Source organism: Maylandia zebra, linkage group LG3, assembly GCF_041146795.1.
Source record: "Maylandia zebra isolate NMK-2024a linkage group LG3, Mzebra_GT3a, whole genome shotgun sequence".
Lineage (NCBI taxonomy): Eukaryota > Metazoa > Chordata > Actinopteri > Cichliformes > Cichlidae > Maylandia > Maylandia zebra.
The window spans coordinates 30,326,656-30,351,977 of NC_135169.1; the positions used below are offsets into that span (position 1 = coordinate 30,326,656).

Consider the following 25,322-nt stretch of genomic DNA (forward strand, 5'->3'; position numbering starts at 1 on the left):
CATTGAAAGAAATATAACGAAATATGAAAAAATATATTTTCCATAATTTGTTAAATATGATGATATTTATTTTTTTATGAAAATATGTTTCATAAAATCTGTGGCACAAACAAGCTAGAGTGATAGCGACGGAAAAAATAAATATTTATGTCAATTATTTAAAAATATATTTTTATTGAAAAAAAAATCTTTCCATAAACGGATGCAATTCAAACTTATCCTGTCTGGTTACTGTCCGGTTGTAGTACACAACCCTGACCAAACGAGGGCGGTGTTTACGCTCTGTGTGTACGTCGTGTGATCCTTGAGGATATGGTGGTGGATCAGCAGCCAGACAAGACAGCAAGATAACAGCACAGCATACAGCTTAATGTCAAGGACTTTGGAGAGGAGATAAACATATGCTACGACGATTATTAATTAAATCCGGGTTTTTGTGGCAGACCACGAGAGGGAAGCAGATTCTGCTGTAACCGCTGTGTATTTGGAAAGAAGACCTGAGGAGGAGCTCTTACTGGAATCGCTTTGCCTTCTCGCTAACTAGCTAATATGCAACTCTGCGTGTGAATTTGCACGAAAACAAGACTGCTGGATATAACAAGCCGGGGCTTGCATTGACTCCCCTCCCCTTTCCTTTCTCATTGTGATATCCACCTGCTCACATGCAGCTAAAGTCATGCCGGTCTTTCGTCTTGCAGATATAGCCGGTTAGCAGACTAGCTCGGAGGCTCGGCAGGTGAAAGCCGGGCACGCAGCGCTTCGGTTCTGCGTGAGACACAACGCCATGCCGCTGGTTGAAAGAGGCCGATTCGTAGAGCTGACTTCACCGAGCTAACGCTAGCTGCAATTAGCAGGCCGCTGCAATCATCTTCAAGTCAGCTAATTACACAAAGCCACAGGTGAACGGTGGAGATCACCTTTCGCTTTCTTTCTTTGCTGTGCTTACTTGTATATAAGCTCCATCTGCGGGGTGAGCCAATACCCAGTAATCTGCTAATCGGCTAGCCCTTTAGTTAGACAGTAGCGTTAATGCAAAGCCATTTGTAGCGTCTTGGTTTTGCTGTTGTTTACATTGTTAAGAAAAACAGACTGTTTTCTGTAGCTTACAGCTAGCTCGGGTGAGTGATAAGGCTGTTTGTAAACGTGTGTATATATATATATATATATATTTTTGTTTCACTAATACACGCAGTTTGATACTTGTGTATTGAGTAATTTGCACTAGATAGCCACATGTACATCACTACAGATCATATTCACTTTGTGGTGGCTTTATTATTTTTAAGCATTATCAGTGAAAGCAAAGTGAATGAGCAGTACTCATTTGAATGGGGTTATTTAGTCTGGGATCTCTGCTGAAGCCTCCACATGTAAACAAGTCTGAGTCAAGTGAGTGTCAGGTTCGCATTAGTATTTCTTTTAACTGCACGTAATCACCGAATATCCAGTTAATCCTCTGAACGTTATTTATCCATGTTGAAGCAGTTACTTTAAACCTGACACAGACAAAAACAAAAAACAGCAACAAAAAACCCAAAAATGGGATGTTGTTGACCTCCTGGAGCATAGCCAGACATATCAGCCCATTCATTCATGATTGATGATCTTTGTGGAAGTAGGTTGTCCTCTATCCATTTGCCACTAATGTGAGACCTCAGCACCAAGCCACCAACGATCTGTATTTAATTTTAACCACTAATGTAAAGGGGTGAAGACAAACCCTGGGGAGATTTGAGCGTTTATAGTTTTAGCAGCACTTTCCTTTAAATCCTACTGAGCCTAAAACTGGAACCACTGGTGTGAAACATGAAGAGCACTGTGTCTGATCTAAACCCGCAGCCCTGTAGCGTGGAGATCTGATCAAAGCGCAACAGAAAGGCTCATTGTACGGACTGATAGTTGAAGAGGAAACGGAGATCATGGTGGTGATAACAAAAGCAGCCCAGTGACAGCTTTGAATCCCACACCAGGAAGCAGAGGAGTGTCTATAAAGGCTGCAGATATGAGTCTCCGCCAACCCACCTCCACGCTGGACAGGTAGGAGCCTCACATCCGCTACACCCAGACAGTTTATGTGGGTAAAGGTATGCCTCTTTACGCCTCGCTAAAAAAATGTGGTATTCCCAGGTGAGCATTGTTTTTATCTAACGGATGTGCAGTGAGGCCACTGGAAGAACAGCTCAGACGGCTTGTTGACTTCAGGAAAAAAAGCAAAAGATTGCACAATAATGTTCATTTATGTCATTCAATCTGCATCTCCTCTAATAAAACACTGGATGTAGTGCACCCCGTCTTGTTTGTTAATGTCACCACTTTCACCATATATCCCTGCACTGTGTGATCGTCTTTGTGATGCATCTTTGTTGTTTATCATGTGTCTTTCCTCTTTCTCCTGCTGTATACTGTTTTCCCCGATTTGCACGTGCCCATTACCTCCCACTGCTGTGTCTTTGTGTGTGTCATGTGACGGCAGGGCAGCCAATAAGACAGACAACCAACTGTTCAGGTAGGACAGCTGCCCGGTGGTCGCTCATGTCAGGGTTTGGGGGTTAGTGAAGCCTACAGATTGTACAGCTGTGGCAGCAGATTTCTCAGCGGTTGGCTGCTTGTTTTTTTTCACAGTGCTTTGGAGACATTAGGAACCCAAAATACAAGAAAAAAAACATTTTATGACCTCGTTACGTGCACGATCCTTACATGAACACTTAATTTTAAGTGATAAAGAAACACTTTGACATCTTTATCTAAATACTGCCGTTTTGTCAAAGCCGCTGCTGCAAGTATAGCTCTGTGCTATGCCTATGTCATAAGAGCTAACCCTTCTGATACCCCTCAATCTAACCTACAGCCCCAATGTTCATGACCCTGGAGATATAACTACATGTGACCATTGACCAACGCATGCAGGTTTAAATGATGGCAATGGTGTTCACCACCTGTGTAGGTGCTACGTAGATTAATTGCAGAAGTCTCAAATCAAACACCAGAAATTGAGAGGGTTCCTACTCTTAATTTGTCAGGTATGGAGTGAACTTGCATTACTGGGTAGCTTAAGCCTCGATTATACTCGTGGTCATGGACACGTACACAGACAGCTGGAGACACCACAGCCGAATATCATTTATGCTATCCTTATTTGAAGTCCACCATGTGGTGCATGTGCATAGTTGGTGCATTTAAATATCCATCCATCCATTTTCTACCGCTTATCTGGGGCCATATCACAAGGCAGCAGCCTAAGCAGAGAAGCCCAACCACCTCCTGTAGCTCATCTGAGTGAACACTGAGGTGTTTCCACACCAGCCAAGAGATGTAATCTGTCCATGGGACTACCCAGGGACATCCTCCTGGTAGAGCACTCCTGGAACACCTTAACAGGAAGGATCCTGTTCAGGTACCCGAATCATCTCAGCAACTCCTTTGTTTGTCAAGGTTATGCTGATAGTGTCTCCTAAGGCACGTTGGTCCGGGGTGAGCTACTTTGCCCAGGATAGATGTACCAGAGCCCTGTAATACCTGGGATAGGCTCCAGCCCCCCTGAATTGGATAAACAGAAGAGCATGGTTGGAAGGATGTAAACCACTGAGTGAAATTAAAGTGTTCAAGTGAAACTACTCAGAGTAGGAAAACAAAGCAAAAGGCTTCTAGAAGGACATGAACTGCAGTGATGTTGGTGATTTTTGCCGTCTGCTGCAGGCTGTCGCAGTTTAAAACAAAGCTGTTCCACATTGGAGCAAATCCCCACATTGGAGTAGTCAAAACCAGTTTGATTTGAGAATTAGAGACATTCTCAAGATAATTTTTTTCGTTCAGATTTCTTTTGTTTCTGTTTTCTGATCACCTAACCCTTAAGTAACTGATCGTTTCGGTGCTACTTGCCTATGTGAGGAGCTCTATCTGTCCTGATCACAGCACATTTCTTTGGATTTAAAATGACCTTTGTTTGAATTATTCCCTTCAACCTTCCATCACACCCCTTCATATAAATATATTCCTTGAAGTCATGGCTGCTTTCAGTGTTTACAGTCTGTAACAGTCTGAAGGGCATAGTGATGGTTTAAGCAGCCTGCCCTCTCCCTCAGTCTGTTTCTCTCTGTTGTTTTCTCCGTCTTATTCTTTATTCTGACTTTCTGCTTCTTCCCCCCTTCTCTGTTTCTTCCTTCTTTCCTGTCATGCTTCGCTTTCAGCCCTTTTGCCGCTTGGTGAGTTTTCCTGTCAACTGCTATCTTGTCTCTTCTCTGCTATTCATACACTTATTACTGTTAATACCACAGCAAATATAACCGTGTGCCTCCATTGAATCTCCTTTTCTCTCTTCATTTTCTGCATTCCTGGCTAAGCTTTTTGGCCTGTTCTCTGACTTTTGATTTCTCCTCCACTGACCCTCATGTTTTTCATTTATTCCCTTCAGAGCTTCCTTGTCCCTCCCAGAGCGTTTCCTAAATTGGCCTGTTCAGTATCATGCCATACTAAAGTCTCTTTCTGTTTCTCGTCTTTCAAATCCAGGATCAACAGTTTGACAATTGGGGACTCGGAGCGTAAATCCTCTGGCCCTCAGCAGAGAGAGCCAACGGCAGAAATCATTTCTGACAGTACAGGTAACTGCGACTTATGATGGGTTATTTTTAGTTGCCGTTATATTCTTGTTTCATTTAATGTCACCCCGCCGCTCATTACGGCTTCTTCTTCTTCTTCTTCTCCCCCAGGCACTGGACTTGTGCACAGATGTGTGGTTGTGCAAAAGGACCAGCTGGGCTTCGGCTTCACCGTGTGTGGAGAGAGAGTGAAGCTGGTACAGAATGTCCGACCAGGTGAGACAGAGATGCTGCGCCTGCGTTGTCATAGAAACGTAGACAGTGTTAAAAGGTGAACGCAGGTGCAATTACATCACCTTTTGGGTTTTAAAAGGCTCATTGAGCATCGTTGCCAACCTCACCTTAGTTGCAAAACCCAGAGAGGAGTAGAGGCGGGTCTGACTGTGAAACAGCACCCTCACTGGCTCACAGCTTGTGATTGACATGTTGTTAGCCAATGAGTGAGCAGATAATACTGCAGATAATTGCCCTTTTTAAACGTAATTTAGTGAAGATTTGTTGTTCAGTATGGTAAACTGAGTCCTTCTCACACACTCAAACACGTTATGCAACATGCCACAGCCCCACCCATTCATAAGTGGACTTTTTTCTATGCTTAAGTGTTTTCAGGCTAATATTTACTCACATTCACGCCCAAGAGCAACTTGGGGTTAGTATCTTGCCCAAGGATGTTTGGCATGCAGACTGGAGCAGGGATCAAACCACCAGCCTTTATGATTAGTGCATGACCTGAGCTACAGCCATCCTGTTATGATGACCCAAAACGAGTGACTGAGACCGTAAACTCGCCAGGATTGTGTTTACAGAATCCAGTTTCCCATCTGTGAACATTAACTAGCATTAAATGAATGCGATACAACAAATAACACCATCTCATTTGCTAATATGCCAGCAGCAATCAGTAGTTCTATTGTTGTAACACCACTTCGGGCTTAACGGCGGCAGTAGCTCGGCTCCAAGGACGGCAAAGTATCCTTGGAACCACGAGGTGCTCTCTGATTCGCTTATCAGAGTGAATGTGATTGAATTTTTGATAGATGGAAGAACAGTGTTTGTATGACTTTGTGTGAGTGAGGCATGTCACCGTGGATTTCTACGAGTCATCACTGTAAAGAACGCTTGTTCAAATGCAGTCTGACCCACGTGCTCTGGTTGGTGACGGATTACAGCCGTGCTGACTATGTGTGAGTTAAATCGTCCTTTATCCTTTGCATGAGTTTGAATGTATGTTTGTATGGATGCTCTTCAGGTGGAGCAGCAGTGAAGGCTGGTGTCCAAGAAGGGGACAGAATCATAAAGGTTTGTACTGCTTTCCATGTCACTGAATGTGGGAATCTGTGCTTTTTGTTCCTATTCAATAGTAACATTACTGATTCTGTCTCTCTTTCTGCTCAGGTGAACGGCTCGTTGGTTGCCTCCATGTCCCATCAAGAGGTGGTAAAGCTCATAAAATGTGAGTATATGTTTGGCTTTAGTGGTTACATGTTTTTGCTTTTCTTGTTTTAACCTCATTCTTTTATCATTTATCATTTCAAAGCTGGATCTTACGTCGCACTTACACTACAAGGGCCGTCTCCATCAACCACCTCCTTGCCCTTAGAGCCCCTCGCCACTGATCACACTCTTAATCAAAGATCATCTCTGGCTGGGGAGGCTGCACCTCCTCCACCTCCACCCTTGCCCTCTGGACTGAGCAGCACCCCCTCCCAAAGGATCACAGGACCCAAACCACTACAAGTACATGAAACTTTCAGGACTGATATCTAGTCGGTAAAGCTTACTTACCAGCAGAGTAAACGTCAGTGATTTACAGGGGTTTTTTTTGTGTGTCACACTCATTTTTTAGGACCCACAAGTACAAAAACATGCGACTCAGATACTCAGGAAAATGCTGGAGCAGGAAGAGGCCGAGCTGCAGGTATCCATGCCACCTGTGCTATTTGTTTATCGATACATATCAGTGAGCTGCCCGTGTTGCAGAAAAATCTAGTGCATGCTGTCTCCCGTTATCACCGTGTACTTGAATAAATATTTTTTTAAGCTCCTTTGGCCTGTTTTGCTTTTGGAATACTAGTTAAGATAAAGTTGTGTGGATAAAATCTGCTGTTTATAACCAGACGGAGACTGACTTGATTTGCAGGACTTGATGGATGAGCAGCTGAGGAACCCGTCGCCATTGCTGGAGGAGCGAATTGAAAGCGCCAAGAGGAGAGCTCACCAAGTCAGAGTCAAGATTCAGCAAGATGTGGTGAGGCAACCCGGCTGTTTTACTCTATTACAGTTTCTGTAATCGCTGAAAAGCTCCTGTAACATTCACTTAATGATCTTACTAGGACAGAGCATACACTAAGACACAATAAAAAGAACAAACCATATTACTAGAAAGGCAACATGACCAGATAAATTCAGTTAAGTTAAAAAAAAATGTTTTCAGGGGAAACATCAAACAGAACGATCTGACTAACATGCTTGGTGCTTTTTTCCATTTGCATCAGGGACATAAAACAATGTCATTCTTTTAAATTGATTTGCTGCTCTAACTGTGCAGTATTGCTCTCATGAAAGACTTTAATTCCTATCCTGCAAACCCTGATTGATCCCCAAAAATGAATTAATTCTATCATAAAGGTAATAAACAAGCGTAACTTCTGTTTAAAGCTTGTGCTTCAAATCCATTTAACTCGCTTTATTTTTGGTTCGTAGGAGGGAACGAGGTCAGAATCTGTCACAGGCTACTTCATAGCAGGAGAAGGTTTGTATCTGTGGGTCTTTGTAAAGCTTCACAATATACAGTGCTGTTTAAAAGTCTCGAGCCACGCGTCATCTTTCTTCTTTCTTTTTTTAAAGAGGAGTTGAGCAACAGGCTTTCTGAAAGTCTTTCAGAGCTTCTATTTGGACTTGTCTGCTTTTTCACTCATCTTCAGTCCAGTCCTTGTACCTGACCATTTTCAGAGGAATGTTTATTTTTTTTAAGCTACTTAACAAATAAGCTGTGTTAAGAATGAAAAAGGAAACTAACTGTAAACTGAACCTAACTAAAAGTGACAAAGATAACACAGTTTGACTGACAGAGGATTGTATGAGTCCCATAAAGATATTAGCCGGAAACTTGGCGATTCTTCGCGTTGTGTGCAGTGAGTCATTAAAAAAAGTTTCTAGAGTAGATGAGCGGTGTCTTAAAGTCGTGCCATTAAGAATCCAGTGAGGTGAGGGTCCTTAGTCATCTATAAAACACAGTGGAGGCTCTGTCATGGTGTGAAGTTGGTCTTTTGCACAGCACTCTGTGTCTTTTAAGCTTTATTCACTAAAAACTTTAATGATAGATTTGGTTGCTTCATAATCGGTTTCAATTGATTCTTTGCTTTCACAGGGCGACAATCAATAGACTCCAGTGAAGGAGACATGGAGGTAGGCGCCACAATCTCTCTTTTAATAAGCTTGTTTGTGTGTGCTTGTGCATGTGCACTCATCCCGTCCCGCTCGTCCTTCTTCATTCCCTCCTTCTCCTCGTCCTCCTCCCCAGGCCTTTGAGAGTCCCCACTCCTCCCCCTCATTTTCCTTCAGGACCCCCCTGCACCGGCGCCAGACGTCCGACATATCCACCTTATCTGATTTGGTGAGATTGATGCACATATTCACTGCAAAGACTTTTTCCTCTTTCTGCTGCTGGAGGCACACAGGACTAATGACTGAAAGAATCAGAGGATCATCATCACACGATTAAGATAAATGTGTACTGGAGTGGTAGGAGGGCATGCAGGTCGAAAAGAAAAAAGAAAGTGAGAGAGGGAGACGGAGAAAGGGCACCACGTTAATGTATCACTTTGGAAATTTCCGATTTAGTGGTGTCATGTGATTGTTACCAAACCAGGCTGAATGTTATTAATCACTTTTATAGAGCAGAGTCAGTAACTGAGGAGACGATGCTGTATTACACAACATTTCCAGTCTGTACTGGGAGTCTGCCTTCGTACCTGCATGTTCTGCATGGTTCACTGTGACACGCCGACCCTTCAAGGCAACGGCTGCTTTCCTTCTCAGACATTCAGGCTGTCGCTTCCTGCCTGTTTCTGCCGTGTGGCACTTTGATTTGCCCTTTCCTTTCAAATGCACCAGACAGTCGCTGAGATCATTTTTCAGCATGAATATATTCATTATTTATATCGATCCCTGCACATGAATTATGTGAATTAAAATGCACATGTGTGTTTTCCAAAGTATTTTCCGTTTTCTGAAATCTGTGTGTGTCTGTTTAAGGGTGGAAAGGCTCAGATCATCGGGCCCGAGGAGGAAGATGAAGAATATGACGGCTATGCATTTAATGAGGTGACATAGATAGATGGATATAATATTTATTTTTTGGAAGATGTCTCTTCTTTTTTTGTACATTTTCCACCAGTTGAGCATCCCTTCATATTTTTCCCGTCTTTCTCTCAGATGGACGGTCCATACCAAGATATTGAGCTGTTAAAGGCACGACCAGCACACATGGCAGTGTTCATGAGATATGTCTTTACCCAGCTTCTGGATCCCAACCCTCTGGTCAGTTTATATTATCTTTTGCACAAGGTTCAGTAAACTCCCCATTTTCCCAAAATTTGAATTTTATTGCAGTTATGTCATGTTTCAGACTTTAAGAGGAGGTTAAGTGTGGGACGACACTCGAGTTCATATGCGTGTGAAGGCAGATAAGCAAATATTTGTGGCAATACAGTTTAGCTTTTTATTCAAGGCCTCCAATTTTAGTAGTTCAAAATGTTTCTGACAATCCAGAATCTTATGTATATTTCAATTAAATTGGTGCATGTCAGCACTAAGTTACACAAACGCACGTGCATGTCTGTGTTTGATTTCTTACTTTCATGGTTGTTTTCTGTGTTTCTGCATCAGCTGTTCTACCTGTCTGTGGAGGCTTACCTCGGCTCCCTTCCTAAAGATGCCCGCACTCTTGCACCTCAGATCTGCTCCCTGTTCCTGGAACCAGATGCTGTATGTAATGAGTCTAATCCTGTTATCCCTGTATTAACTGACTGGTGATGATGGTACCACAATTATCTTGTGTGCTCCGGTTAAAAAGGACTGACTCTATATTTTTACCATAGAGTAACTGTAAGAAAGAAAACATGTTTTTTTTTTTTTGGTTACAGCCCCTGAAGATTAAAGTACGAGAGGAGTATCTTGCTGATATCGGTAAGTGAACTAAAAGCGCGTGTTCGTGTTTGTGTTGATGTATCCAGTCATATACAGAATTTTCTGTTTTGTGAAAAAGCCTCCAAAAGTCAACCTTTACCACATTTCATTAAGCTAAATTGGCAAAATGAAGGTCTTCAAACTGTAGCATCATGGTTGTGTGATGTAAGAATTGTGCAGGCAGTGAATTCACAGCAACTCAGTGAGCGCCATTCCTGCCTCATGTCGCCTACCCACTTCCTGCTCAGTGCCAGATGTGGGAAATGTTATTAGGAATGCCTGCTCAACTGTTATTAATGCAAATATCAAATTAGCCAGTCGCATGCCAGGAAGTGAACACATTTAGGCATGTAGACATGGTTAAGATGACCTGCTGAAGTTCAAACTGAGCAGCACAGGAAGGTTTAAGTGACTTTGAGTGTGGTGTGGTTGTCGGAGCCAGATGGGCTGTTCTAAAAATGCTGATCTGCTGGGATTTTCCCACATAGCCATCTTTAGGGTTTACAGACACTGGTCTGAAAAAGAGAGTGAAAATGCCTTTTTGATGCAAGATGACAGGAGAGCGGCCGGGCGGTTTTTAGCTAATGGGAAAGCAACAGTAATGCAAATAACCACTCATTATAATCAGGGTTTGCAGAAGAGCATCTCTGAACACCCAGCACATCAGCAGAAGATTGCAATGGGAGAACAGCAAACTCTGACTATAATTCATGCAAACTCAAAAAAATTGGACTTGAGAAGACTGGACTGGATGTGGCCTGGTCTGATGAGTCTCTGTGGACATCATTTGGACTAAAATCTCAGAGGAATGTTTCCAGCTCTTTGATAAATCTGTGCCATGAAGAATTAAAGCAGTTTTTAATGGAAAAAAGGGGTCCAACATGGTAGCAGCAACATGTACCTAATAAAGTGGCCAGTGTGTCTCTCTTCCCCCAGTGATCCACCAATGCAGTGCATCTTTTGCCCACAAGGTGGAGCCTGCCAAACAGTTTGAGAGTAGCTAGAGTAAATTGATAGTAGTCATCAAATTTAAAGGTTCATGTTATTCTGTCAAAGCAAACATGTTATTTATTATTATTATCAATATTATTATTATTAAAAATATTAGTTTGATTTTTCCTGCTGACTAACTGTACCCTTTGCTATTATGTCCATTGTCTCATAAGAAAATCGACTTCATGCTCAGGAGGACATCCGGGGACCTCTGTCTGAGCTGCAGCAGCTTGTGCTGCCAGAAATCCAGGACCAGCTGCAAGACTACAGGTACATCACAGAGGATTCATTTTGTTTGTTTATTCAGTGGAAAACATTGTTTTTAAATCCGAAGAAGAGTTTCTCAGAGGGTTACATTAACCTCGTGTCCGTGTGTTTCAACAGGAACAAGCAGATGATGGGTCTCGGTTCTCTGTTTGGAGAAGGAGACCTGCAGCACCTTGATGGAGACACTGTGAAAGAGAAACAGGTGGTGGACAAACAAGTCACCGCCCTGTGGGAAATACTGTGAGTCTGTCTGCATTTATTGTGGTATTTTAGCCCTAAACTGTAAAGTTTAAACCACATCGAGTTCAAAGTGAAGGCAGCGGTTTGTTTTTGTTTGATCGGCTGATTCAGCTTTCTGTGTTGCTGTGTCCAATTAAGTTTATTTACTCGTGCTCTCACCACACGCGCACACACAGACTGAGCCAGGTTTCCCTAGCGACGCCGTCAGTTGTTCGGCGTCCAATAAAACTGTTATTACATATCAGTAAAGCTATCATGACAAAGGTCATTCATCCCGGCCACAAACTCTGGAAAAACCACATGACATTTCCTCCTCTCACGTTATACACACACAGAAGCTGCTTCCCGTCACATGACTGTGGCTCGGTGCTGTTTCTTGCGTTCTTATTTGCACCTGAATAAAGTGGATTTAAGTTTGAGGAGTTCTTTGGAAAAGGGATTTTTGTCGTGGAGGGAGTTAACAACGTTTTGTCTCTTTGTCTTCCTGCTGCAGATCAAAGCACGAGGAGGACAGAAGGTAAAAGAAGAGGCTCGCCTGTTGGAGTGAAATATAACAGCTACACCTGCATTAGAAATTTCCTAATTCTTCAAACCTTCTTTTCTGGTCTCTGCTCTTCACTCCTCTCCTTCAGTTCTCCTCTGGCTTCAGCTGTGATCCTCTACCTGCGTCATTCTGGGATCAAGCCTAGAGACTCCAAGGTCTTCCCCGGCCTGACCACAGAGAAGGACAAGTGGATCACTTTCTTAAAGTCCAAGAAGGTAAGAATGGAAACTTGCCTTTTATCTTGTCACCTTCTGCAGCTGTAATCATTAATGTGACGGCGTCTTAAAGAACAAACAAACTTGGAGAAAGTGAAAAGGACCTGGCCTGTGATTTTCTACCACAGTATTAGGTACACCCTACTGCTACCATGTTGGACTCCCTTTTGCCTTCAGAGCTGCTGTAATTCATCATGGCACAGATTCAATAAGGTGCTGGAAACATTCCTCAAAGATTTTGGTCCATGTTGACATTCATTGACATTCAAGTCATTGTCACGACAATATCCCCCCACACCATTACACCACCAGCTGAACAGTTAATACCAGGCAGGATGGATCCATGCTTTTGTTTATGCCAAATTGAGACCATCCAGATGTTGCAGCAGACAGGAGTGACACCAGGTGTGATCTTCTGCTGCTGTAGCCCATCTGCTTCAAGCTTTGAAAGAGTTGTGCATTTAGATATGTTCTTCTTCATATCTTAGTTATAATGAGTCGTTATCTAAATTACTCTGGCCTTCCTATCAGCTCACTCATTCTCCTCTGACCTCTGACCCATCACTGAGGGACTTTTGCCCGATGAACTGCAGCTCACTGGTAGTCAAAACAAAGAGCAGCCTTTCTTTCTCATTCTGAAGCTCAGCTCAAACTTCAGCAGGTCCCGACTATGTTTACCTGCCTAAATGTACCGAGTTGCTGACGTATGATTGGCTAATTTGTGTTATCGAGCTGTTGAACAGGTGTACCTAACAAAGTGGCCAGTTTCTCTGCATTGATTGCATGATATTCATTTTGATGTGACTGTGTTTTCCAATTTTCTCTCTTAAAAGTTGTTGTTTGTCGCACTCGATCTCAGTGACTGAACTCAGACCTCCTCTCCACAGCTGAGCGGTACCAAGAAGGAAAAAGATGGAGAGGATAAAAAGAGAAATCCCATCCTGAAGTACATCGGCAAACCCCGGACCACATCCCAGTCCAGTAAATTAAACAGCACAAACACTTTAGAAGAAGCTTTTTAAATCATCATCCAGGCCCGGCTCATGGTCATGCTTCCTGCGGTCTCTCGACATTGTCTAATAACGGCTCGTGTCAGTGTCAGCTGATGGTTCGCTGACACACAACAAACAGCAGCATGCTGACACACGTGACCCTCTCACTCATTCTGCTTCTATTGATTCCTTTTTGTCCTTTGTTCGCCTTTTAATTGATTTTTCCTGGTTTCATGCGTTGATTTATGGGATTTTCATTGTGTCATTATTCTGATTTTTATTGTTGTTTCTGTTTGGCTCGCTTTGATTTTGTAGCATTCCATGTCCCGCTGTCACCCACCGAAGGTACTTCACTTATAATTTCACTTTTAATTTTACCCTTTTGTGCAAATTTAATTTTAAGAATCATACCTGGTGATGGATATGAATTTTGTTTTTGTTTTTTCATCAACCGTTTCTCCTTGTAGTGTGTGTGTGTGTGTGTGTGTGTGTGTGTGTGTGTGTGTGTGTAGGGGCAAAAGAAAGGAATGTTATTTTATTATACCATTAAAGTAATGAGTAACGTTTGTATTGGCAGTCCGGCCTGGCAGCGTGCGGAACATCATTCAGCAGTTTGAGAATAGCACCGAGACCGGCGAGGAAGTCAGCGACGGCGCTGACCCGCAAAGGCTCTCCTCCAGCAGCCTCGGGGATGAAATGGACAGGTAGCTGCGCCTGCAGTATAAGTTCACAGCCAGCTGGCAGCAACTGAGCGAAGCAGACTTTGCTTTATTGTTTGTAAGTTGGAAGTGGTTAAACTGATTTAGCCTTTTGGGTTTGCTTTGTGCGCTCTGTCCCCACCAGCCCTCTACCAGTTCGTCTGGCTCGCAGCGAGTCACTAAAGGCTCAGGGAGAAGGGCGACGGCGGGGCGGCACCTCAGGAGCAGAGTCTGTGCCCCGCTCTCGTAGCGATGTGGACATGGAGGACTGCGCAGATGAGAGGGACGGGCCAGGCCTGAGGCCTCTGCAGCACAGCGCCTCGTCCTCTGCATCCAGCAACTCTGCACGGTAAAGATTGACCAAGCCAGACCTGTCGGGGTGCTCAAACACCAACACACGCACCTTAGCAGCCTTAAGGCAGGAGCTGAGGTCACTTTATTTGAAGGAGAGACTTTTGATCCCCTGAAGCACATGTAAATAAAGTTTTTTGCCCCTGATTTGACCCTGAGAATTATAGGTTTTCACCTAGTGCCGTCTTTCTCTCCACTCTCTCAAACTCAGGTCTCTAGAGAACCCTACACCCCCATACACCCCTCGGTCTAGACGCAGGTGAGTTAAGCTGTTGTCACAGTAGATGGACAGGGCAAAGGAATAACGATATGGACATTTGAAGATGAAGTTGGGTTCACAAGCAGGAAAATTTTTACTTTGATCATCTTACAGTACTAATACATTTTAAAAGAACTATTTAGACATGGAGTTACAGAGATGATCGTGGATTCACGGCTGATTATTTTCTGTTTGTCTCTTCGTGTGTCGTCCGCCACTGCTGTCTACCCATCGCTCCATCTCTCTGCGGGTACACGTCGGTCCGCCTCATCCACCCGTGTTTCTGGATCCCCGTGTAGGAGCGTGGAGTCGCCGCTGGCCCTGCTACCCGATGCTGCAGCACTGGAGGAGGACGTGATGGATAGTAAGACCTGGCAGGAGACTGTTACCCCTCAGCTCCTTGCAACACTCAGCCCCAGTGAGGTGGATAGACAGGCTGTCATATACGGTAAGAGCTACAGCATTTAATTCTCAGTACAATCAGCAGGTTTTAATTTGCTTTTATTTCCTAATACACATCTCTCACATATGCGAGGTAGTATGACCCTTTCCTCTTTCCTCATGTGGCCTCATCCTGTTCAGAGCTGTTCACCACTGAGGTGTCCCACCTGCGAACCTTACGGGTCCTGGACCAGGTTTTCTATCAGAAGATGAGGACTGTCCTGAACTCTGACGAGCTGGCCTGCATCTTCCCCAACTTGCCTCAAGTCTACGAGCTCCACGGTCAGTGTTTGTCCACCATAGCTGCTAAAGGCCTGTGAAAGTGTTTATACACAGGCCTGGTTGTGACATTTTAATCAATACAAGCAAGAAAATGGAATAAAGATTGATGTTTGGATGTCTTCATATTAGTTAGATGAGTTAAATATGAAACGTATCCTGTGTAAATGGAAATCCTCCCTTTTTAAGAGCCCTTTGCTGTCCTGCTGTGTCTGTTTGCACACCCGATGTGTTGTACTTTGAGTTGCTTTGTGTTCACTGCTCTGTGTTGCTAGGTAAACAGCAGCTTTTCTTTATGTTTGCTGAGCCTTTATTTCGAGCCATGTAGACACTCTGTGTTAGACCACTGTACTCCCTCACTAAGGGGAAGCTTTGTCCTGATTCTTAAAAATACCCCGTGTGTTGTTTTCATGATTAATTTAAACATTTCCAGGCTTTGATGTTCTTTGTTGCTTTTGTGTCTCTCGTTTGCAGCGAGTCTGTGTGAGGCGATGAAGAAGCGAAGAGAATCGCCGATTGTTCAGGACATCGGGGATGTGATGCTGACCAGGGTTTGTTTTGCTCCTCCCGTCTCGATGGCAAGTAGAAACATGTTTTCGTGCTCCATATTCAGTGTGTTTACAGTTTGTGTGTGTTTGTAGTTTGAAGGGGCAGCCGGAGACGAGTTTCAGGAACAAGCGTCCCAGCTGTGCTGCCAGCAGTCTCAGGCTCTCGAGCTCATTAAGAGCAAACAGCGTAAAGACCCTCGCTTCGCTCACATTATCCAGGTACACACACACACACACACACACAGCCTCTGACAAAACATGTAAAATATTCATGCAACACACACTTTGATGCTCCTTGTGCTTATTAAAGCTTTATGCAGTGAACACATCATTTTAAAAAAGTGTGTCATTTACTCACAGTTGACGACAGAAGTGTGTTCATGTGTGTACAGTTTGTCAGATTGTTCAAAACTGTGTCACCTTACAATAACTGCACTTCTAAGTTCAACAGTTCAGATTTAAAAGACCAAAGTAAAAGTCACACAGTCGGAGGGGCTGTTGTTTTTACTGGGACTAAAATATTTTAACATTTCATACTTTGTGTGTTTGCCTTCATTTTTAATGACATGGTCTCTTTTGGCACACAGGAGGTTAGTGTTGCATCATTTCTAGAGTTTTGCTTCCCCCCAGCTGCGTTTTCTTTTTCACTGTCTCAGCTCATAGTCTCTCTATTTTTTGCTTCGTGAGAGGACATGAATTCAAGCTTTCCTGTTGGGTATTGTTATGTTATAACACTCCTTACAGAGGAATCTTAGAAGTTCTGTAGCCGCCGTTAGGCTCTTATGATTTAAATGTAGTTTTTCCCAACATCCTTTGCTCTCGTGAAGCCCTGCATCTTCACACTCCCACATCTGTGCTTTCCTGCCGGGATTATACATTCACTGTGATAATCCTGAGCAAGTTCACACCGAACGTACAGGACGCCGTCTTAGTCTGAAGCAAGCCTTCGTTGTTTTACCACAGTGAGAAAGCAGCGAGCAGGAGGTCGTGTCTGTGGCCGCAGCTGCAGTGGTGCACATGCAGGTTTTTATCTGGCTGCTGATCTTTCTGCTTTCTTTTTATGTCTTTGTGTGAAATCTTTGCATTTTCCAGTTAATTTTTCAGGAAGCAAACATGCTCTGTCATTATCATCAAAAACACAGCGGCCACTTTATTAGGTATACCTTGCTAGTTTCAGGTTGGCCTTCAGAGCTGCTTTAATTCGTCGTGCCACAGATTCAATAAGGTGCTGGAAACATTTCTCCGAGATTTTGATCTGTATTGACATGACAGCATGACGTAGTTGCTGCAGTTTGTTCTTCCACTTAAAGCTGCTCTATTGAACTGTGATGTGGTGACTGGATGTGATTTGAGTGCAGTAAACTCATGTTCAAGAAGCCAGTTTGAGATGATTCAAGCTTTGTGACATGACTTGTTGTCCTGCTGGAAGCATCCATCAGAAAATAGGTACACTGTGGTCATAAAGGGATGGACGTGGACGAGGCAGCCTGTGGTGTTTAAATGATCAGTTTGTACTGAGGGTCCAAAGGAACCAGATGTTCACAGTCCCTTAAATCAGTTTGAGCTTCAGTAGGTCATCCTGACTGAGTTGCTTCCGTGTGATTGGATGATTGGTGACTGATTTGTGTTGAGGAACAGTTGTTATTAATCGCTTTATATCTGTGATATTCGAGGGTGCACTAAATAGTTCTGTGTACAGGATAGTTATTATACCGTGTATATGTGTCATAGGTGTAATAAAGCGTATAGTTGTGTTTAAACATGACCGCGTTGTTTTATTTGTTCAGGAGTGTGAGGCGAGTCCTCACTGCCGCAGGTTACAGCTCAAAGACCTGCTGGTGTCAGAGATGCAGAGACTCACCAAGTACCCGCTGCTGCTGGACAAAATCGTTAAATACACAGAAGGTGAGGAAAAGCAGATCCAACATAACCCTGACCACAAACTGAGCTGTTGCTAGGAACCATGATCTTATTTGTTTTTGTTGATTTTAGCGGGCTCATCAGATTTGCCCTTGCTCCAGCGAGCGCACGCGTGTTGCCGAGGGATACTGCAGAGCGTCAATGAGGACGTTAGGGAATCGGAGCACCGGCAGCGCCTCAGCGAGTACCAGTGCAGGCTGGATGCTGCTCCTCAGTTCAAGGTGGCGTACAAGTTTAAAACTTTATTTTTCTTCTGATTTTTAAATGACAACGATTCATTTTTGATCTGTAAATGTTTCGCTTCGTTCTTGTTTCACGCAGAATGTGGACCTCACCACGAAGAGAATGATCCATGAAGGTCCTCTCACCTGGAAAGTTAACAAAGAAAAGCTGATAGGTGAGCATCGCTGTGGTCATTATGTCTCATCAGTTTAGTTTCAGGCCTTCTAACCACAAATATCTGCATTCCTGTGTCAGAGATCCAAGCGCTGCTGCTGTCAGACTGCCTCGTCCTCCTTCAGAAGGGCCCGGACGACCGCCTACAGCTGCGAAATCATTCCAGCAGATTGGGTGGAGGCGGGGGAGGCAGCGGTGACAGCAAGACCTCTTTCAGCCCTCTAGTGAACCTGGCGTCGCTGCTTGTTCGCCCGGTAGCTACAGGTACGCTCGCAGCCTTCTGTTTCTCTGTTTTTGTAATTTTTAAATAATATTTAATTACCTTTTTTTTTACAAATTTTATTTTTTATTTCTGTTTTCTCTAGACAAGAAAGCTCTTTACATCATCAGCACCACAGATATGCAGATCTATGAGCTGGTGGCTGCAACAACATCCAAGAAGGAGACGTAAGCTCTTTTCTTTGATTCATTCACATTTACCTGAGGAAACCTGTGCTGTGCTGCACTCTTCACTTAATTTAAAATGTCTTAACTTCTTCTTGTTAAACAGCTGGAAAGATTTACTGGAAAAGGCCATCTCTGCCGCCGGCGGATCGTCACCTCTGATGAATCACAGCTCGATACCCATGTCGTGAGTAGATTTGATTTGAATCATTTCTTTGATGAAATGTCCTGATTAGACAGTGAAAAAATTGAACTTTTCTGTCATTTAATTATGTAACTATCACTTATTTATGTTATTGTCGCATGAGTGGTCATGTTTAAGCAGGAAAAGCTGTCAAACTTTACCAAACTTAAAAGTGCAGAGTTCACATGTTCCAAAACAGTCCGACTGGCAGGATTGGAGTCTTTGGGGGTCTGATTCTGGCCCGCAAGCCTTATGTTTGACCTCCCTGTTTTAAACACAATATGATGATCTGTATGTTCTTTTGATCTGTTTATTTTTAATCCAAAAATATGCGTCATACTCTTTATTCTTCCTCCAGGTCCCCGAGTCTACGCAGTTCTTCCCCCGCCTCAACTGGCAGCAATGCCTACGGAGGTAATGACCACGCCGCGATCGTCGGCCTCAGATCTGTAAACATTCTGCAGATGTTTTAAAAACCTTTCTCCAACTTCGCTGTCTCCCAGATAACTCGATGACGGAGCAGTCAGACTCCACGGAGACTCATTCCAACAGCGACGAGCCCGCGATCTCCCACAGTACGCCTGTGGACCAATCGGAAGCTTTTCTCAAAGGACAAGGCGTGGCGGAGGCCGCTCTGCAAGACGGTGAGAGCCTCCGAGTATTTTACGTTGGATTCTGTTTCTTCTGATTGTGGAACATAAAAAGTAGAAAAGAAAGAAATCGAACCTTTAAACCTGAATCATCGCTAATCCAAAATTCATCCCTTTTAAAAAAAATTTACAGTTGAAACCCTGCGGCAGCTCATATTACAAGATTTCGGAGAGGACTGTTGGAGCCACGATTCAGATGATACACCCACCAATGAGACGGCCGCTGAAAGCAACTCATTCACAGAGAGGCAGCGACCGGAGTCTCTGGAGACGGTCCTCAGCTGCTGCACCGATGAATGGGAGGCGGAGCCAGAAGAGCTGCTGCTTGCAAAAGCACCCAAACCTCAGGTTGTGAGGAAAGGTAAACACAGCCTGGCTGCCGAGCACCCGTTTTTTCATGATTTTTTTCAGCAGCCGCTCACTCACGATTGCACTAAATTCTCAGATAATTAAACATCTTAAGCTATAATTTGCACCTTTTTCCCCCAATGAGGTGACACGTGGTCACTGTCATCTGCTTATATGACATCTGGGTGTGAATAATGGCCGCCGTCCTTTGCATGTCTTCTCTCTCACGCACTTTATCTTCTCGCTGTTGAGAACGTGACGGCACACTGGTTGCTTTAGTTCAACTCTTCACTCCTTTACACCTTTCAGTGCACTCCTCTTTTGTCACAAGTCTATCCTCTGTGTGTGTAGCTGTGGTTGCGGGTCCTCCTCCTTCTTCTTCTTCTGTCGCTGAAGACATCACTGATGATGTCACCCTCCCCTCCAATCAGTCATCCAAGTCAAGAAGCGAGGCCAAAAAGCAGGGTAATGCTGACCGACCTGGTCCACAGCTGTAGTTTTTTTATAGGTGTAATAAAGAATATAACATCTGATGTTAGCGGTGTTGATTTTACTCTCTGTTCATTCACTAAAACACTTCTTGTTTTGTTACACCTCTGCGATTCAGGAAATACCTTCTACCTGGTCATGCCCATAGAACAGGGCGAGAGCGTGACTGAAGATCTCAACGACCCCCCTACACCCACCGCCAGCCACTTCCCTCCACCTGTAGAGGAAATGACGTTGCCACAGACGCAGATGGAAGAAGAGCCGGCAGCCCGCGGCCCGGAGGCCAACCAATCAGAGACTATGCAACTAGAACAGGAAAAAGAAACAGGCCATTTGCAGGCTGCGCAACACACTCACGTAATCAGAAACGTGGATGAGATTTTTCATACGATTGAGGAGCTGATGACCAAGTTGCGCCACCTGAAGGTGAGTTTTGTGGAAAAGATGGCAACAAAAGAGCCGCCGGCGCAAGCTGGTTTTCTGTCTGTGCCAACTGCCAACTCCACACCCCCGACCATGTTCAGTGTGTGGTTATTAGACCTGAGTAACAGCAGAAGATTAGATATTAAATGCTGTAAGAAACTTTTGAGAAACAAGAATCTGAAGAGAGGGAAAAATGTGCATAATCATCACAGTTAATCTTCAGTCTGTCCAGTAAAGAAACATAGATCATTGTGAATAGGTTTCATTTGCTTTGGTGCGAATGAAGGTGATGACAGGACACCTGTCATAGCCTTAGATTGTGTCCGGTGCACAGATAGTGTAGCTCCTCAAAGATCGTTAACTGTGTCTCCCAGCACAGTCTGAAGGTGTGGAGGAGATGGCAGGAGGTACGCTGTTACATGAGGACGGCTGGTTAGGGTGAAAGGACTCCTGCATAATGACCTCTAGGAGGTCACTCAGGTGGAGGTTTGTGACCAAACTTTAGTCAGACTGTATTGCAGAGACTCAAGGGCCCAACGTCCTTCAACGTCCCAGGATACCCACCGAGTCTGTCGCTTTGATTGTTGTAAACAGACGGTGTCATCACACAGTTACTTCTATTTTTGCTCACCGTTAAGGCGCAGTAAGCAGCTGCAGTATTCTCCTGAAAGATAGGTGTCGCCACTCACACAGCATCACCACATAAGCACTGAAAGTGGAAGAGAAGTCTCATATTTTTGAAACTGTTGCAGCATATCCCGCTGCGCAATCTGACGATCTCTGAGCTGCTTTACTGAGCCGTCATTTAAACGGTGGTTAAAAACCGACATGATCGTACACTGGTGTCAGTTTTGTCACACAGCCATGCAATAGGGAGAGAACAGAAAGCATAAAAGCACCATTAGTAGGACCTGTGCTCACAGCCGTGTGCCAGTTAGCATTTGGTGGCCTGTTCTCCTCACAGATGAGAGCAGGTTCACCCTGAACACGTGACAGACGTGAAAGAGTCAGGAGACCCCGTGGAGAACAGTTTGGTCTACCCTTGGATGCTCACAGACTTTCCCTTGCTAGCCAGCGTTCACATACCAGAAATAAGTGTGTTTCCTAAAACTGTTAACTCCTTTGCAGGAGATAGAGAAGGCCCACTATAAGCTTCTGGAAACTCTCAGAGAGTCCTCCATCAGTCAGGAGTCTGAGGACCAGCAGTGTCGCTCGGCAACCGTCTCCAGGACGCCGTCTCTGGATCGTAGCTCAGGAGATGGTGAGCACGCACTGAATTTGCAGCTTGAACTCTTACATATTGTTGGCCGATGATAGCAACTTCTCCTCTTGTGCTACTAATTAATGCTTTCATCCTTCAATCACACCAGGCAAAGAGAGCAGACCTGCGGAGCCCAAAATCCTGTCGACTGGATTCTGATGCGGCTGCATGGTAAATCCATTTGCAGTCGCTCAATCTTGATTGGCAGTCTGACGTAGCTATCCACTTTGGGGCTTCCCCTTAGACCCGGTTCCACTCACCCATCAGCCCCGTGTGCACCAGCCTGTGGCGCAGAACATCAAAAAGCCCGTCACCATTTCTTTGTTTCTGTTGCCCTGATATAACAGGAAGGTGAACTGACTCATCGAGGTTTCTGAGCTCAGTAAGCGCAGAATGAACGGAGTCCACGGAAGTTGAGGAATAAATACGAAGGAAAGGAAGAAAAAAGCAGAAGACAAGTTGACTGTGGAAGAGAGAAGTTGGAAAAATTGAAAGTGGAAATGTGAGCAAGTTTGGATATTTGTGAAGGAAAGAAGTGTTCATGTAATGCTTTTGGAGAACTGGTTGAAGGAACAGAGCAGCAAAAATGTTTAAATGTTAATTTAAAGAAGAAGAAAAAAAAAAATCAGAGGGACCCGTCACCCCAGCACTTTACCCACAACGCACCTGTCTGTCATGTACGTCCTCTACAGCGGACAGATCAGGGACTGAAGGATTCAGGCTTCATTTAGGGAGGGTGGGGTGGAGGGCTGAGACTGCCTCCTGATGGGGTCTCCCTCCCCCTCCCCCTTCGCTGTTTGCTTTACACCGACTTCACCTGCCACCTCGGCCGAAGGACTGTGTCTATATAATTCAGGTTATTTGCACTGGGTAAGGAAACACACACACGAGCATAGCCGAACTCTCATTCATCTCCTACACCGACTGTGGAAGAAACTCTTAATTCATTTCGTTCACACGCCTTCTTTGAAGCAACAGGAAGGCTTTCATCAGTGCAACATGTTTCACATTTTTGTATTTTGGAAACAGTACTACGCTGTTTACTACTGAAAATGCTGGCAGGATTTATTTTCAGCGCCGCTTCAGGGGCGCACAGGGATCTCAGCGGTTCTTACGTGCTCAGCGGATTCATGCAGTTGCTCGACCGTGTACAGCTGTTGGAACGTTTTGGGGAGATTTACAGTATGTTGAGGTGAGACTCAAACCTGGGATGATTCAAACTTAAGAAACTTGAATTTTCACCAAGAACCTGTTGCCAAATAACCAGACTGGCGTCGCCTGTCTACACTTTAGGGTTTAACTGTGCATCCCTCTCTAGTGTTTTGTGTATATGTGTAGTGACCCACCACGGTGAATACTGCGAACCAGCAACTTCTACCCATTTAATATTAAACCCATAAGTAGTGTTTATATCCTCCCAGGCCTACACTAAGCCATGAAAACGACTGCGCTCCACCCCCACTCCAAGCACACATCCACTTTGAAATTGTGGAAGATTAAAAGCTTTGTAAGAACCTTCTGACATTTTACGGGAAAACACTCAGTTTCGTTGCCTTAGCAGGTGGTTAGCGGAGCTTAGCATCAAAACTGGAAGCTGGGCTTGACCAAAAGTAAGCAAACCCACCTGCTAGCACCTCCAAGAGCCAATTTTCACATCTGAACTCAGCACAGCATTGGGAGAATCAAGTCAGGATCGTTGTCCAAATTAGTTTGCCTTTTCTCACATGTAGCGCACAACGGGATATTTTCACAACTGGAAACACTCAGTCTGGACTTAGTGGGCGCTACCTGGTTTGCAGATATAGTAAATGGGATATGTGGTGCTCTCTAGTTAGCACACTGTGAACTATTTGGATTATTACCTACTCTGTTCTCACTGAGCTTAGCAGGTGGGTTTGTTGCTTCTGGGAGGAGCCAGACTGGCTCTTTCAAGTCCTCATGCTAAGCTAAGCTGGCTAGCTGTTAGCTTAAGTTCTGTATTCAAAGCACATACGTGAGACTGGTGATGGTCTACACATCGAGGTGTGTTTCCCAGAAGTCAGGCCGTTCCTTTAACTATTTTTGGGAACATATTTAGGATTGTTTTATTGCTACTGACATTCAAATTTTTTGTTGAACGCCTTGTTTGAGGCACATCTAACCAGCAATGACTGACACTAAAGCCAAGTGATTTTTCTCTATTCTGTCCTTTTTCTCTCAAACTACATCTGTCTGGTACTAATTCTAATACACGGCAGGACAAAATGTGTATTTTAAACTGCAACTAAATAGCAGTTTAAGTGTTTTTTTGTTTTTTGTTTTTTGTTTTTTGCCTCTTTAATGCTCATCGCGCTGGGCAGAAACACACCGCGCTGAATTTGATTTGAGCTGGTTTCAAATACTAACTGAGGAGTGAGTAACCCTGATTACAAGCTCCATAACTAATCCTAACACTAAACTGATCAAAACCAGGAGCAGATTCAGTCGTTCGCACTGTCAGATTCTGCCATTTGAACGGATGTTTCACTGCCCAGTGGAAGGTTTTTGCTCTTCAGCCACCAACACTGTGTAGGAGAACGTGTGACTGTCAAATCACACGTGTACAAAACATTAAATGCAAATTTTAAAAAAAAGAAGAGAGATGATTAAAGCAGCGTTACTTAATGCCAGGATGGCTGATTTTTCTTTTCACAGCTGTATGAAATTTGTGCTAAAATGTAAAAATGTTTCACCAAAGTGATTTTTTTTTTTTAACTCCAGAGGTGTTTAAGGGAACACGTTTTTTTGTTTTCTTTATTCACATTTTGGCGGCTGAGTTTCAAGCACTTCAGACCAAGAGACTGACATTATTACTATTAAACTTTAAAATCACTATTTTTAACACCTTTTCACATCGAGCTGTCAGCACACAGTTTTCACACTCTACATTTTATTTATAATTAAAAAACAAACACAAAGCACCAAATGGTCTGAGCTGGTTGAATGCTAATCTTTTCTTTTCTGCACATCTTTCGGTGTACTGTCCTCTTTGTTCCTCCACAGCGTTTTCTAATTCCTACCTCTACACTTTCCTTTTAGTGATTTCCTTATCATTTTTACGTCAGCGCCGCAGCCCTAATGGCTGGAAAGAAGCTAGAATTGATTCCATTGTTTAAAAAGAAGAAAAAAAAAATCTTGCACAGACAAAAGTTCCCTGCACAGTGCAAACTACTGTATGCATAAACACATCAATAACTATCATCTCATTCTTTATTTTTGTCTTTTTTTAAAAAAGAAGAAATCTTGTTCACATGTAATATAGAGATCAACCCACTTGTTTTATATACGTTAATTTTTTTTTCTGTAAAGCGTTAGTCATTGTATTTGATTTTATTTTTGTAGATATAAAAAAATGATGTATAAATTATTTTCTTCTCCTTTGTTTTTAAAATTGGTGAGATTGTTAGCTGCACAGAAGGAAAAAAGAGCTCATGTCTCAGATTCATGTGTTTTGTGAGATTAAAAAAAGAAACTGGTTAAAGAGGACTGGCGTGCATTGTGACTCTTTGATTCAAATATATTTTGTTGTGCCGTCTTGTTTTGTTTTTCTTCTCTCTAAACTTCGACCTCTCCTGTA

General features: G+C 43.6%; 1 protein-coding gene across 10 annotated transcripts; it reads left to right on the forward strand.

Annotated features, from left to right (window-relative positions):
• Positions 1-281: 281 nt before the first annotated feature.
• Positions 282-25,231, forward strand: arhgef11 (Rho guanine nucleotide exchange factor (GEF) 11). 10 transcript variants are annotated; one of them, XM_012915583.5, is made up of 44 exons: positions 282-899; positions 1,840-2,037; positions 2,474-2,506; positions 4,188-4,202; positions 4,507-4,598; positions 4,707-4,811; positions 5,845-5,894; positions 5,991-6,048; positions 6,133-6,332; positions 6,442-6,513; positions 6,736-6,843; positions 7,299-7,347; positions 7,966-8,003; positions 8,119-8,211; positions 8,853-8,921; positions 9,033-9,137; positions 9,486-9,584; positions 9,743-9,785; positions 10,952-11,048; positions 11,163-11,285; positions 11,779-11,802; positions 11,918-12,044; positions 12,932-13,025; positions 13,352-13,381; positions 13,614-13,740; positions 13,880-14,083; positions 14,297-14,344; positions 14,644-14,792; positions 14,927-15,067; positions 15,539-15,615; positions 15,706-15,831; positions 17,400-17,517; positions 17,605-17,753; positions 17,854-17,929; positions 18,010-18,192; positions 18,294-18,375; positions 18,479-18,559; positions 18,915-18,970; positions 19,060-19,200; positions 19,340-19,567; positions 19,906-20,019; positions 20,162-20,469; positions 21,595-21,727; positions 21,837-25,231. In XM_012915583.5, the coding sequence occupies exons 2-44, from the start codon at positions 2,003-2,005 to the stop codon at positions 21,884-21,886; spliced, it is 4,350 nt and encodes a 1,449-aa protein (XP_012771037.3). In that variant the 5' UTR covers positions 282-899; positions 1,840-2,002; the 3' UTR covers positions 21,887-25,231. The 10 variants fall into 10 exon arrangements, with proteins under 10 accessions (XP_012771037.3, XP_012771036.3, XP_012771041.3 ...); XM_012915582.5 differs by having other exon boundaries at positions 282-2,037; XM_012915587.5 differs by lacking the exon at positions 19,906-20,019 and having other exon boundaries at positions 282-2,037.
• Positions 25,232-25,322: the final 91 nt, after the last annotated feature.